Genomic DNA, 14,850 nt, shown 5'->3' with positions numbered 1-14,850 from the left:
ATCTTCATAACATTCATAAATTTCAACATCCAACAATGCAAAATAAAGTTGTAAAATGATACTTTCCAATATAAAATTGTGTAAAGCCCTCATAAAATTATAAAAAAGTTGTATATCTCATGATTTACCTATTTCAACCTTACAATATATCAAAAGCAACACTAATAACATTTGAATTCAATACTTTCAATTCACTTAAAGTGAAAGATTGAAAATTTGAAACATCACATAGGAAACACAATTTAATGGAACATGATATCATTTAAATCTCTTTGGCTATAATGTCACAATATATAAGACTTTAATAAAAAAAAACTAATCCTAGATTCTTATCTAAACTTTTTTTAAATTGGATCAGGAAGCTATTTATTTTAACATTTTTTTAAGAAGAAGTTATGATAAAATATAACAGATAATGGCCCAAATGATTTGGAGCTCTGAAAATATTTTTATTACGGCCTAAAAACCTCAATTTTTTTTATCATCAACTTGAATTGTGATCTTTTTGAACAAAAGTAATCAATAATTTAAAACAATGGCTATTATATTAAGCAGACCAAAAAAAAAACACAACAATATTTCATTTCCAATAAATGATAATTTCTACAATATATCTGGTCAATAGCCTTACCCATATTTACTTGCTATAACAGATTTTTAACAAGAATTAAGTACAAACGCACTCATTAACAATATGTAAAAAGCAACAAATAACAAATTATACTGGCAGCACAACAATAGATAACAGTATCTTAAAGTCAGCACCAAGGCTAACAGTTATAGAAATTCTTGGTAGAAATTTATGAACAATTCAGTACATGTACAAGATATTATTTTTTTGGGGTAAAATGCAGGCAAATGCCCACATGTAATTATCGTAATCAATGCTTAAAATTCAACCAATCGATCGGCTGGATTTTATGTTTTGAGCACAAATTTTGTACTCTAAGTACTGAGTTTACTTTACAACCTACGGCCCAGGTCTTTTGTTGACAGATATACTCCTCAGAGACGTCTTTCATACTTTCTTATATTTCACAATTATTTCTATGATTTTCTTACATAAAATTAATAAGAAGATGTGGTATGATTGCCATTGAGACCAATATTAACCAGAGACCAAACAATGTGGATGTCTGCAACCTTAATCTCTTTCTTCAACAATGACAAAAACCCATATCAAATATAATTAGCTGATAAATTATCTGAATATTAAATCAACAAAAAATTAGAAAAAACAAAGTCATGCACCATAATGTTCTGAAATTAACTCCATTGAAATTTAAAGGTGAAATAAAAGACCAAGCATATTCTATTAAATTGTCAGATTTTTTCCAAAACACCATTATTTAAAGTGTCAGTTTATAGCTAGGCATGTATAGATTTAATAAACTTGCAGTTTGAAAAAGTTTGCAAATTTAAAAATTTAAAATAGTATGATTATACAACAGCCTGGAGATCTATCTAAAATCATTTTCAACAGAAAGAAAAAACAAAATTTATCATATACATGTCTTTTCAACATTATATCAGCTGTATATATGAATAATTCCCAAAATGTCTAAAAATAAAATTGGAAATTACCCTACACAGGCTTATTTCCTAAAGGGAAGGTTAAAAAAAATTAACATCCTATTAAAATGTAGACAACAGAGAATTAAAATCTTATAAATATTTATAATTTCATTCAAATATTCTTATCAGATTTTATTGTCAATCTGCACCAACTGTAAATAAATCTTAGAAAATCTGGGTTATCTCTCATTTTTAACAAATCTTCGAACATCTGGGTTATCTCCCATTTTTAACAAATCTTAGTACATTTGAATTATCTCCCTTTATAAGTCTAAAGAGATGTCTCTTGGAACAGTTTTAATATGTCCATTTCATTGTTAAATTAAAAGAAAACAACAAATGATGTTCATGACTGAAATTATTTGTATTTTTCATTTTAGAAAAATGTGAGAGAAAAAAATCAAGTAGAGAAATGGTATGTTTGCCTTTTTTCATTACTCCATACTCCTTTTCCATGGAAAGTCAGGACCAAGTTTGGATAAATCTATTAATAAACATGATAAATTGATAGTACATATTATTCATTTAGTTTAAAATAAAGATCATCTTAAAATAAATGATTTATAGAGACCAAAGCAAAAATTCATTTGTTTAGATGCAATTTATGATAATTTAAGAAGGAGATATGATTCCTAATGAGACAACCATCAACCAAATTTCAAATGAGGATTAGTTAAGTATTGGGCAACCAGTACAGTCTTTTAAAAATGAGTAAAATGCATACTGATTTGTAAGCTGTATGTATAAAGGCCTTACTTTATAAAAGTAAAAGAGTTTTAATGAGAATAATAATGGTGAATTATCATGTATATCTTTGTAACAAGTAATAGTTTCAGTTACATTAGTTTTACATTAGAGACTTTGTAAATGATAACATGATATGATAATGATGTTTTAGCCATACTCAAAACACACATAATTGAATGATAAATAACCTCACAAACAATACAGAATATCAAACAATAAACTTGTTTGTATCAAAATACTGTACACCATCATACTTTGGCCAGTACTATTCTTTTTTAGACTAGCGAATTTCAGATAACAATTCTTGCAATTGGCTTAAGTTCTTAGTATTTTTTTGTTAAATTATATTCATGATAGACAAAACAATTTATATTCACATTATTTTTCGTCTCTAGAAAGCCATGAAAATTAGTTGGTTTTCAGTACTAACAACAGAATCAGACACTTCATAACCTTTAGTTTTCTATATAAACTGTATTGATACATCAAAAAACATATAATTGATAAAACAAATGTGGTTTTATCTAGATAATGATTTTTTTTTAAATGAAATAGAGAATAACATAATTTTAATGATAAAGTGGCAGTATTTTGAACTATCAAGAACAAATAATCATGATTCTAACAGTAAATTGATTAAATTGTATTCTACAAATAAAAGATCTCATGTTGTATGTCATGATCATAACATGCTGCTTTTTTTCCTAAATGTCATAGAAAAAAATGCATTTTTACTCTCTTAGCAATATTTGCTGTACAAAAATTCACTCTCTATGCAATATGTCGTACAAAAATTTACTCTCTTAGCAAATATGCCGTACAAAAAAAAACCATCACTATCTTAAAACATATAAAATATCTAAAATTAGAATCATCCTAGGATTGAAGAAGCCTCTGTTGTTCGTCGATGGCTGGTCCTATATACCATACTAGCAAAATTGTTGAATTCACAGAATTCAAGTTGAGAAAGCCCTGGTTTTGAGTAATTCGTTTAAATCCTAAAGTAGGTCACTATCAAGACATCTTTATTCCTTTCTTGGCACAGAATTCTTTAAATCTTGAATTCTCCAACTCTGTCATTACTTTATTCAGTGCATAAATCTGAAAAATATACAGGGGAAAACTTTGATAGCAATTTTTATCTATTAGCCATGTGCATGAAAACGTGTTTTTGTTTTATTTTACACAATTTAAAATAATCTCAGAACATCTGGGTTATCTCCATTTTTTACAAACCCATACAGGGTATATATATCTTCCAATTGATACGATATTCCTGTGCTTGGATTTTCTATCATGATTTTCTTGATAGAGGGTTACTGCTCACAAGGAAGCTATTAACATGATTAAACCAAGAGTTCCAAATGGTGAAGTTGAAATCATCCCTTTGTAAATCTTACTGACGCCATCATGGGTAGGTTGACCGTTATGGAATAAACGTTTCACAAATGATATCAGATATGTTCCTTACGTCCTAACTACAATCCCCTTCCCTTTCATGAATGTGACCTACGGAATTAGACTATTTAACCGATTTGTTATAACATAAGCAACACAATGGATGCCACATGTGAAGCAGGATCTGCTTACCCTTACAGAGCACCTGAGATCACCCCTAGTTTTTGGTGGGGTTTGTGTTAATTATTCTTTAGTTTTCTATGTTGTGTCACATGTTCTATTGTTTGTGTTCTTTCATTTTAGCCAGGTGTTGTCAGTTTATTTTCGATTTATGAGTTTGACTGTCCCTCTGGTATCTTTCGTCCCTCTTTTAGAACATTTGGATTATCTCCCATTATCAGTCAAAAGAATTCTTTTTCAAATCAGTTTTAATATTTCTGGTAAGTTAAAGGTGATAGAAAACAAAATGTAATGATCTAAAGTATTCTTGAATTTAAAATTTATATTATATGAAATATAGGATGTCAGCCCTCAAAGTTAAAGATCTAACAGGCATAAAATTGAGAATGGAAATGGGGAATGTGTCAAAGAGACAACAACCCGACCATAGAAAAAACAACAGCAGGAGGTCACCAACAGGTCTTCAATGTAGCGAGAAATTGCATCAACCACTCATATAAAATGAGCAAATTACTATTCTAAAAATTGAAAGACAGAAAATACAAGTGCAATTTAAAGAGGAAAAGTCTGAATAAGAAATGGATTGTCACATAATGTATCATGTATGTGCCTGCTCCGAGTCAGGAACCTGTAATAGAGTTCTTGTTGATAGTTACTGTTCATCATTGTGTTTGTTTGTTTTGTATGTAAACCAGTTTTCTATGAATGAATAGGTATATCTAGACCTTTAATGGCTTGCTATGTGGTATAGATGTTGCTCATTGTTGAAGGCTGTACAGTGACTTATAGTTGTTAACTTCTAGGTCATTTTGTCTCTGGTGGAAAATTGCATCATTGGCAATTACATCAAAGCTCCTTATCTTTTTTTTAATACTGACAGCAATTGATTCATTAAATGTGCCAATATATAAATAACACATAGCTGAGAGGATGATAGAGCAGATTGGCGAAGCCAAGGTTGACAATGCTTTTTCAAGGGGTACCAATCTGCTCTATCACCCTCTCAGCTGTGTGTTATTTAATTTATTATACTGAACGTCCTACCATTTTTGTCTTTTACAGATTAATTTTATTTCAAAAGGATTTTCTATGACGTCACGTACATAACAACGTTACAAGTATTACAAAAAAAAAAAAAAAATTAAGCCAGATGTTATTTTTATTTTGACAGTTAAATAATAAAATTTGAGCCAAAACGTAAAACTTAAGCATTGTATTCAACTACTTGATGTAAATTCAATCCATTGTCCTTTAAATTGTCCATTTTTGATTGGTTTAAACGAGAGGGTAACATTAAAAAAAATTGTCACCCTCTCAGCCATGTGATAGAGTAAATTGACATCCTCGTATTAGCCAATCAAAATATGGCATTTTAACGTAAAGTATAATAATAGTTTTTATTTCACAGTGCAATGTCTAGGTTTGAAGATTATCAGCTATATACTGACAAATTTAATTATACACTGCCACAAACTTAAAAGCAGACCAGTCACCAGGCTTTGTTACTAAACCATTTGATGAAAATATCATTCAATGATCTGGACTAAGAGTCATTACAATCATTTAAATTTAAATTTCAAACTGTTGCATTCCCGAAACTTTTCTTGAAAGTTTTTGGGAAAATGGTACAAAAATTTACTTAGTAAAAGAGATGAAACAGCATTACAATTTCATTGATGCTATGCATTCAATTTGATATAGACAATTTGAAAATGGGCATCAACTTTTCAATCATATCAAAATAACTGAAATTGAGTGAAAAAAAATCTGGATCCTTTAAATGTCAATATTACAACCAACCTATAAGATCTGTGTATCAAATCTTAAAAGATAAAAATAAAATTAATCATTTCACCAAAACCACAATTTTTACCTGCAACCTCTGTTGTTGTTTTAAATCTTTTTCCATCAGTTTTTTGTTCTGCTTTTCTATTTTGTCTCTTTCAATCTGTTGCTTTTCCATTCTTTTCTGAGCTTCTTTCTCTAGCACCTGTAATTTAACTTTTACTGCTCTCTGGGACTGAAATTAAAGCATGAATCATTATGTCAGCCAAAAAAAAGTTTAAAAAATCATAAAATAAATGTCATAATAATATTCAACACGGTAATAAGTATGTGTATAATTACCTTTGGACATACAATGTATTTTTTCAGTGAACATTACAATGGAACCCTGATGCTGATCCAGGATTTTTAAAAAAAGAGGGGGGACCAATGAGAAGACAACTTTCAGAGAAATCAGAGGTATAATTGTTTATGTTTCTACATGTACACATACATTAGGTCTCTGGTGGAGTGTTTTCTCATTGACAAATAAACCACAATGACATCTTTCCATTTATCGTATCATAACAAAAACTAACAGCTGATTTTAATGAGATTGGATTTACATATTTAAATAAATCCTTGAAATTTACTGTACTTACTCTGATATCAGTTAGACTAGGTATATATTCCACCTTCCTCATTTGTTCTGGAAAAAACAGAAGAAATAAAATTAGAATTTTTAGAGCTTTGCAAGGAGGATCAAGAACTTTTTATATGGGGGAAAGGGGAGGGGGCTCAAATCATTCCTATATCTGTATATAATCAACGAAATAAGTGGGACACAGTAAATCATTACAAATCACCAGTATTTACTGTGAAAAGTCGTAGAGTGATTTTTACTGAATCTCCTTGTTTGTACTTCATTGTTTAATTTTTTTGTTAACAAACTGTCTGGAAATTTCAAAGATACATGTACAATAGTTATCAAAGGTACCAGGATTATAATTTAGTACGTCAGACGTGTATTTCGTCTACATAAGACTCATCAGTGACGCTCATATCAAAATATTTATAAAGCCAAATATGTACAAACGTATAGCATGTATAGCAGTATAGTGAGAACTTTTTATTCAAAAGAAAGTCAAGATTCTTTTCAATGTGGCTTAGGAAAAATCTGTTTACAATGTATACATTAATAATATATTTGACACTTTTTCTTTATAATTATCTTCATTGAAAAGAATCTCTAATTTCTTTATAACACAAAAGATGTTAATTTCTTCATGAATAATTCATCCATAACCTCAACAAATATTGATCTACAACATGTACAATGTACATGTAGGTATTTGTTTATATATATTTTGTAAATGTACAATATGTATCTAAGCATAAACTTTGTAAATTAAAAATGAATATTACAGCAAACACTTACTACCATAGCCAACATTTTTCTTTCTCTTTGCCTTTGAGCTTTTTGTTTCAAAAAATATTGATGGCAATTTTACCCCTGGTCTTGCCATTTATTATTATTCCAACACAAATAAATAATCCAATTATCCAAACATAACACCTTTAACTATCCAGGTAGCTCAGGTATGCATCTTAGTGATAAAAATAACTTTTCCATCTCATGTCAAATATTTATCGTTTATTTCTCCCTCAACGTCTTTTTCTCAACAAAGATGAAATCAACATAAAACTTTTCTTTTCACTGAATTAACATAACCGGTATAGAAAAAAACCTGGTATAATATTTAAATGTTTTACAAAGTACTATATCATAAACTGTACTTGTAAGTGGTATAATTATAGAACTGTTATTGATTTTTATGGCTAGTAAGTTATTAGGAAATAAATCTTATTATCAGTTTAAAATGTGAAAAGTGAAATGTAATTTACATGTTTGAGAAAAAGATTAAATAACTTTACTTAATCATACAGGCTTTGCCTTGCATGATCATCAGGATCTTATTATTATCTAGAAGCTAAATACCCCCGTCCTTTCAATTATGTTTGATACAATTAAAAGATTAGACCTTTTTTAATAGTTATCCAATTTGTCAAAATTTAACAGAGATCACAAAAACAAACACAAATTTACTTACAAGTACAAACTCATAAACCATAAGTTTATAACATGTATAATAAGGGGCATCTGTGCACAATTTAATGTAAAACAAATTAAAAAAATCATACATTTATTAAAACTGTACATAGTGTATGTATATAGTGCATGCAGCCAGCTGTCTGAAACCCAATAAAGGAACTTTTAAAGATTTAAATTCTATCATAATATTATTTGATTGTTATATTATTCTCTGACTATAAACTCATCTAGCAGATGATGATCTAAGTAGAATGCATACATAAAATAAAATTTTGCCGAATGCAGTCATGGCAGTCATACAAATCAAATTAAATCAAATACATGTATAATGTACTTCCGATAAAATATCATTGACAACTCTTTCGTTGGTCAGATGCATGGCATTGAAAATTTGAAAGTAAAGATTGTCAATGGAATGAGCTTTAAAATAAAGTTGCATGTGCATTTCAAAATATATAACTTAAATAGTAATGATCATAATTTTTTGAAAACCAATAATTAAAAATAATTGTGTAATTATGGTTTTTAAATGAAAGTGTGGTAAATGGTGGTTCGATTCCTAAAGTACATTTTTTTTTAAAATAAACTAATGACATATATTTTGAGCTTTATTGCTGGAAGAATAATTATTTTAATTAAATTCTGTTGTTCTAGATCTTGACTCATGATTTAAGTCCAACTGATTGTAAAATATACAAAACGGATATATGTGAACTATATTTGGATACATATATACATTGTGCCAGTGTATATTCAATTGACATGACTATGCCAATACAGATGTCATCTAAAAATTTACTTATATGTTGTACTGTTACACCACTGTCCCAGGTTAAGGGAGGGTTGGGATCCTGCTAACATGTTTAACCTTGCCACATTCACTATGTAGGTGCCTGTTCCAAGGCAGGAGCTCGAGCCTGTAATTCAGTGATTGTCTTTTGTTTATGTGTCATAAATATATATATTTCAGGCTCGTAGCCAGGAATTTCTAAAGGGGGGTTCGTTGGACTCACAAACTCAACTTTAACAGTCACAATTCAAATAGAACATTGACTTTAACAGTGCTTATTTGTTTTCAAGGGGGGGTTCGTCTGAACCCCCCTGGCTACGGGTATGTATATTTGTTTCTTGTTCATTTTTTAACAATAATTAGGCCGTTAGTTTTCTCGTTTAAATTGTTTTACATTGTCATTTCAGGGCTTATAATAGCTGACTATGCGATATGGGCTTTGCTCATTACTGAAGGCCATAAAGTGACCTGTAAAAGTTAATTTCTGTGTATTTTGGTCTTTTGTGCAGAGTTGTCTCATTAGCAATCCTACCACATATTCTTTTTTATATTTACAAGTACATTACATTCATGACATTATGTAAACCTAATGAAAAGACCTACAACATGTACAATGTGTACATGTACCTGACAAACAAAATTAAGCGGGTTACACATTTTGTATTTTGTTTTCTTCAAGATTGCTGTCTGCTAAAAACTCTGCTGAGACTTATAAATTGCTGGCAAAACATCATGAATATTAAATAAAATTGAGATTGGAAACGGAAACGTGTCAAGGGGACAACAACAAACATTTTTCTTACATATGGCCAAGTTACATGCATGTACATGTATATATCAAAAATGTGCCACCCACTTTTGCCAATTAAACTATGTACTTCATGTATATATATAAAAACGAAGATGTTGTATGATTGCCAATGAGACAACTGTCCACAGGAGACCAAAATGACACAGACTATAGGTCACTGTTTCAACTGTTCAACAATGAACAAAGCCCATACCGCATATAGTCAGCTATAAAAGGCCCTAATAAGACAATGTAAAACAATTCAAATTTTGAGAAAACTAATGGCCTTATTTATATAAAAAAATGAACGAAAAACAAATATGTAACACATAAACAAACAGCAAACACTGAATTACATGCTCCCACATCTAATGATTAGGAGGACATGTACACTATAGTTTAGGTAGTAACAATTTTGCCCACCCACCCGCAACAGCAACCTGGTGCATCTGCCAACCATACATTGTACATTACATTTCTAAATCAATAACCAATTTTTACTTCGAAAATCTGGTTCAAAATGGAAAATGTGTTCAAAAATAAAATAGGCCACACATTTGATTTAGGAGATAACTGTATTGTATTTTAAGCTCCGACGGCATCAATTGGGGATTTGATGGTCGCAAATTAAGTTTACTGGCGACGCTTTAGCGGAGACAGTAAACGGGTATTTGCGACCATCAAATCCCCAATTGATGCCGTCGGAGCTTAAAATACAATATTGTTATCTCCATTCTAATGTAACTGACAGAAAACAACGTTAAAACATGTATTTAAAATCTGTCATATGCCGTCTGCGCTTGCGCGTACGTCCCATATCATCAATTGTCAATTGATGCCATGTAAATAAGTGACGTTATCCAATCAAAATGAACGTTACAAACGTTGTTGCATTAGAATATAAGTTTAAAGTCAAATGTATCAATTATTGCAACAGACAATCATGGTCATGACCAAACTAAATTTGAATCTATATCAAAAAAAAAATTTTATTTTAATTTCTCTCAAGACTTTAATTTTTACATATTTATTAAGATTCCCTTAAACACATAATTTCATTGTTGGTTTTTTGAATGCTGCAAATTGTTTGTGGTTCCATTAAATGGGAGAGGTGAATTAGGAAAAGGCATAATTAGTGCATACATTACAGTAGTGTGTTGGGAATGGTGTAATATTTTATGGTGTATGGTGAAGGGCTCATGCTGTAATGGGTTTAAGGTTGTAATACAAAATGGTGTATTTGAAGAGGTGTATTAGGAAAAGTGTATGGTGTAAAAATGCAATGGCATGGTGTTATAGTGTACATGTATGGTTTACAGTGTATACATGTATCTACTTTTCTACAGAGGTATAGGGGGAGGGTTGAGACCTCACAAACATGTTTAACCCCGCCGCAATTTTGCGCCTGTCCCAAGTCAGGAGCCTCTGGCCTTTGTTAGTCTTGTATGATTTTAAATTTTAGTTTCTTGTGTATAATTCGGAGTTTAGTATGACGTCCATTATCACTGTACTATTATGCATATTTTTAGGGGCCAGCTGAAGGACACCTACGGGTGCGGGAATTCTCGCTACTTCGAAGACCCATTGGTTGCCTTCGGCTGTTATCTGCTCTATGGTCAGGTGGTTGTAGCTTTGACATATTCACCATTTCCTTTCTCAATTTTATGTATAGTTCATTGTGTAATTACAAATGTAAGTTCGGATGTATGGTTTAAGAGGAAAGTATAAATCATTCAAAGAGCAGAAGAGCATGTTCAACTTTAACCTTACCTGGAGTAGGGGTGGCAGGTGGTGCACATGGCATTTCAATCCCACAATCCTTCACTGTCCCTGAGTGTTTGTCAGAAAGATAAATTTTAGTCACTTTGTTAGCACTATCAGACTGGTTTTGATTTTTAATCGATGATCCTCCCATATGCATTGGGAGTTTATTTGTTGACGGTGAGAAGAAGTTGTTTGTTCTTCTAGCAATTTCAGTCTGTGTTATTGATTTTACAAGTGAACTATTCGTTACAAGAGGTAAAACCACAGCTTCTTTCGGAACATCCACAATTTCTTTCTGAACAAGAGATTTTGAGGTGGACGCAGTATAAACTCTTTCACTATACCTTCTCGGCACTTCAGATTTCGTGTCTCTCCTATCTGGTTTATTATTATGAATAGTTACAGGTTTACATAAAGATATTTGCATAGCACCAAGACTTAATCCATTACCAATAGAGGGATCTCTTATATCATTTGGTTGTGGCTTTAATTTAATATCTGGTTTACCAGATGGTGTCTTTGCACCATTATTTTGTGGTGGTTGATAAAGTCGGTCTACAACATTCTGACCTTTACTTCTTCCAATCGCTGATCTTGATCTTTTCCTGCTTCTTCTACCTGTAGAAATATGAAGATATAACTTTTATAGCTGTATGTTTAGAAAATATTGGGATGATTTTATCAATACAAAAAATGCGACAGTATGATAATGTTCACAATAAAACTTAAATTGCTATGTTAATTTCAGTCGTGTTTTTTCCTTCATAAAATTTGTGCAAAGGCATTACTTAGGAGAGTTTTTTTAATTTGTTGGTTTTAGGATTTGCAATGTTATTTTTTTTCTGATCATCAGTTTAAAATAAAATTATTAAATAAAAAATCAAACTTTTACACTGATTTGTCTCGAATCTGTGCAACTCTCTCAAAAAAACAACTTTTAGATTGGTATATGATTTTCACAAAGCCTTATAAATAGTGTTCATTTAGTTGTCATACTAACAAACCTGAGACTACTATAACACAATAAAACCACAAGGATTACTGCAAATATGTATCTTGGATACTCAGCTGTGAAAATAGCTTACAAGTATATGGAATAAAAGTTTATTGCACAATGAGACTCAGTCGTGTATTCTAGGCACCCAGCTGTGAAACAAATTCATCTCCCATGCTATTGAGACTACCTGTCTTTACAGGTAAAATATTTGTATATTTTTTGAGATACAATTAAGGGACCTGTAGCAAAACAATGTACCTAACTTTAAGATGGATAAGATTAATCACATTTGCATTTTCGCCACATAATTACAATTTATCAAGGAACTATAAGCTGTTTAAAAAAATATCTAGATATGAATAGTGATAACAAAGATATTAATAAATTATTTTCCTTTTCCCTCTATTAAATTCAATTTTTTTTATAATTTATTTTTAATTATATTCGATACTGAAATAGACAATTAGTAGTCTCGGAGATTAGGTGGTGACAATTATGTCGTCTGCTACTGATAAATATGAAACTATGGTTAAATACGAAACTACGTTATATTATCGTAGCTGAAAAGGTGGAGACTCACACTACCAATAAATCAGTAGTGACCAATCTCTGTGTTATAGTAGACCCAGTAACAAACACACATGTACATGATGTACCTAACAATAAAATTACCTTTTTTGCTTAAATGATTTTTCGACTCCTTGGAAGCAGAGGAGTTATTATCTTTCACTTTATATTTACTGCCTTTAAGCTTCATACTATCTGGTATACTTTCTGAATCTTCTATGATCTGATTTTCATTCTTTGAACTCCCAGCTGACCTGTTAGTATTGTATACTGGTCTTGCATTAGCGGCTGACGTCAATAGGGTGTTGTATGATGGCGAGGCAATATTTCTATAAGGGGACAATCTTGAAGCAGTTGATGGAGATTTTCCTACATGTTCATCATCTTGACCTGAATCAGTTATTTTATGAAGAACTGAGGAATTAAATGTAATGCTTGTTATTGAATCAGCACCTCGAAGAATATCACCAAGTGTTGGTGTGTTATAATTTGCTTTGAATGGTTTTAATGGAATATCATAAGATTTTGTACTTCCATCATCGTGATTGAAGGGACCCATTGAGTCCCTTGGTGCATGATTGAGCTTTAAAACTGCGGGAACTGATGACAAAGCAGACATTATTGCTTAAAGCATCTCTTTTTTCTAACAACATGCTCCTTACTTCATGCAAAATAAAAATAATATCAGTTTGTAATTTTGGGGTGGTTTTCTAGCTCTTTAAAGTGATGTCAGAAGTTCTTCAAGCGTGTAAAGTAGTTATTGTCCTTTCTAAGGCAGCCATTACGCTTCCTTTACCGCCATAGCAACACCAAAGTTTATCCAAAGACCGATTTACTTGAATTGTTTTTTGTTTTTACCCCCCAAAAAAGCTATTGCACAATTTTTTAAAAGTTTGTTAATAAATAAGTTTCAATGGTTTGTTTAATTTCTCCATCAACATATATGAAATGTTCTGAAATTGAACTATATTTACGTCCTTTTGATAGTTTGATCTTGAGCTGTTGGTATTTGGTAATTAATTATTAGATAAATGTTACGTCAAGACTGTTCTTAGAAAGAGAAAACTAAAATATATATGATTACCCAACTATAAGTTTTAGATAATAAATGACTGCAACTCAACAAATAAAATTTAAAAGAGGAATATTTATAATACGGTTCAAAAATCTAAAGTTTCAAAACTTTTAAAAACTTTGAATTGATAAGTGTTACACGGACCCTGTTCGCGCCCAATACAATTTCGCACTCTACACGTTCGCACCTCGCACGTTCGTACCCAAGGTCTGTTCGCGCCCAATTTTAATTCAAATTCAAGTTGAATCATTCGAAAATCATGATTGTTGTTTTAAATTGATTTGGTGTAAATACTGAATGCTTTTATAGCTATGTATGATTAAAACGTTGAAGATTTTAAATGAAAAACACAAAAGAAGCTTATAGTCCCTTTGATCTGAAACAATGAAACAATAAAATATAGCAATACACTATTATAACCAAAACATGCTAAAATTTATTCAACACACACAAAAAAACGTAGTCAGAATCTCACTTCATTTTTTAAACAGGTCAACGAAATAAAGTGCCAAAACCTGATTAATAGTTTTTCAACGCAAAATAAAACTAGAAAACTAGTTAACGGCCTTATTTATGTAAAAAAAAAATGAACGCAAAACAAATAATTTTATGTAACACATACGGTACCACGATTTCCCGAGAAATACAAGAAAAACGTGATATCCCCAAAACAAACTGATATATCCCGAGAAAAAGATTTTTTATGATGTTTTACTTCTTTTTATAGTGCTCTTCTACTGTTAATAATATTAAAGAATATTAATTAAAGATATTACTCCTTTTTAATCAATAAAAGTGCAATTTCATTTCAAAAATTCGATTTGTATGTCTTTTTATATGCAAATTCCTTGTTAATAACAATATGGCGGACATTCTAAAGATAGACAACTTCAGAAAACAAAAGTATTAAAAGAACTGGAAGAATAGAAAAGTATCACTGAAAGTACTGAAAGAATAGATTCTATTAAAAAATTGAAATGATCAAAAAAGTTAATACAGTTATCATAACTTCATTCGGGTATTTAGGCTTATCAAATAATTTCCTTTATTTTACTTTCATATGAAAAACTGATTGTTATAAATATTGTTA

The 14,850-nt window shown here is 30.6% G+C and overlaps 1 protein-coding gene across 1 annotated transcript; it reads right to left on the bottom strand.

Annotated features, from left to right (window-relative positions):
• Window positions 1-1,624: 1,624 nt before the first annotated feature.
• On the bottom strand, window positions 1,625-13,691 carry LOC134693507 (uncharacterized). Its single transcript, XM_063554344.1, has 5 exons — window positions 12,791-13,691; window positions 11,128-11,739; window positions 6,327-6,373; window positions 5,774-5,920; window positions 1,625-3,423 (listed from the first exon to the last, which is right to left on the bottom strand). Exons 1-5 carry the CDS (start codon window positions 13,302-13,304, stop codon window positions 3,337-3,339), a joined length of 1,407 nt encoding a protein of 468 aa, XP_063410414.1. The 5' UTR covers window positions 13,305-13,691; the 3' UTR covers window positions 1,625-3,336.
• Between the last annotated feature and the right edge of the window lie 1,159 nt (window positions 13,692-14,850).

Source organism: Mytilus trossulus, chromosome 12, assembly GCF_036588685.1.
Source record: "Mytilus trossulus isolate FHL-02 chromosome 12, PNRI_Mtr1.1.1.hap1, whole genome shotgun sequence".
Taxonomy (NCBI): Eukaryota; Metazoa; Mollusca; class Bivalvia; order Mytilida; family Mytilidae; genus Mytilus; species Mytilus trossulus.
The sequence above is the reverse complement of the archived record's forward strand: the minus strand, read 5'-3'. Positions and strand labels throughout refer to the sequence as shown.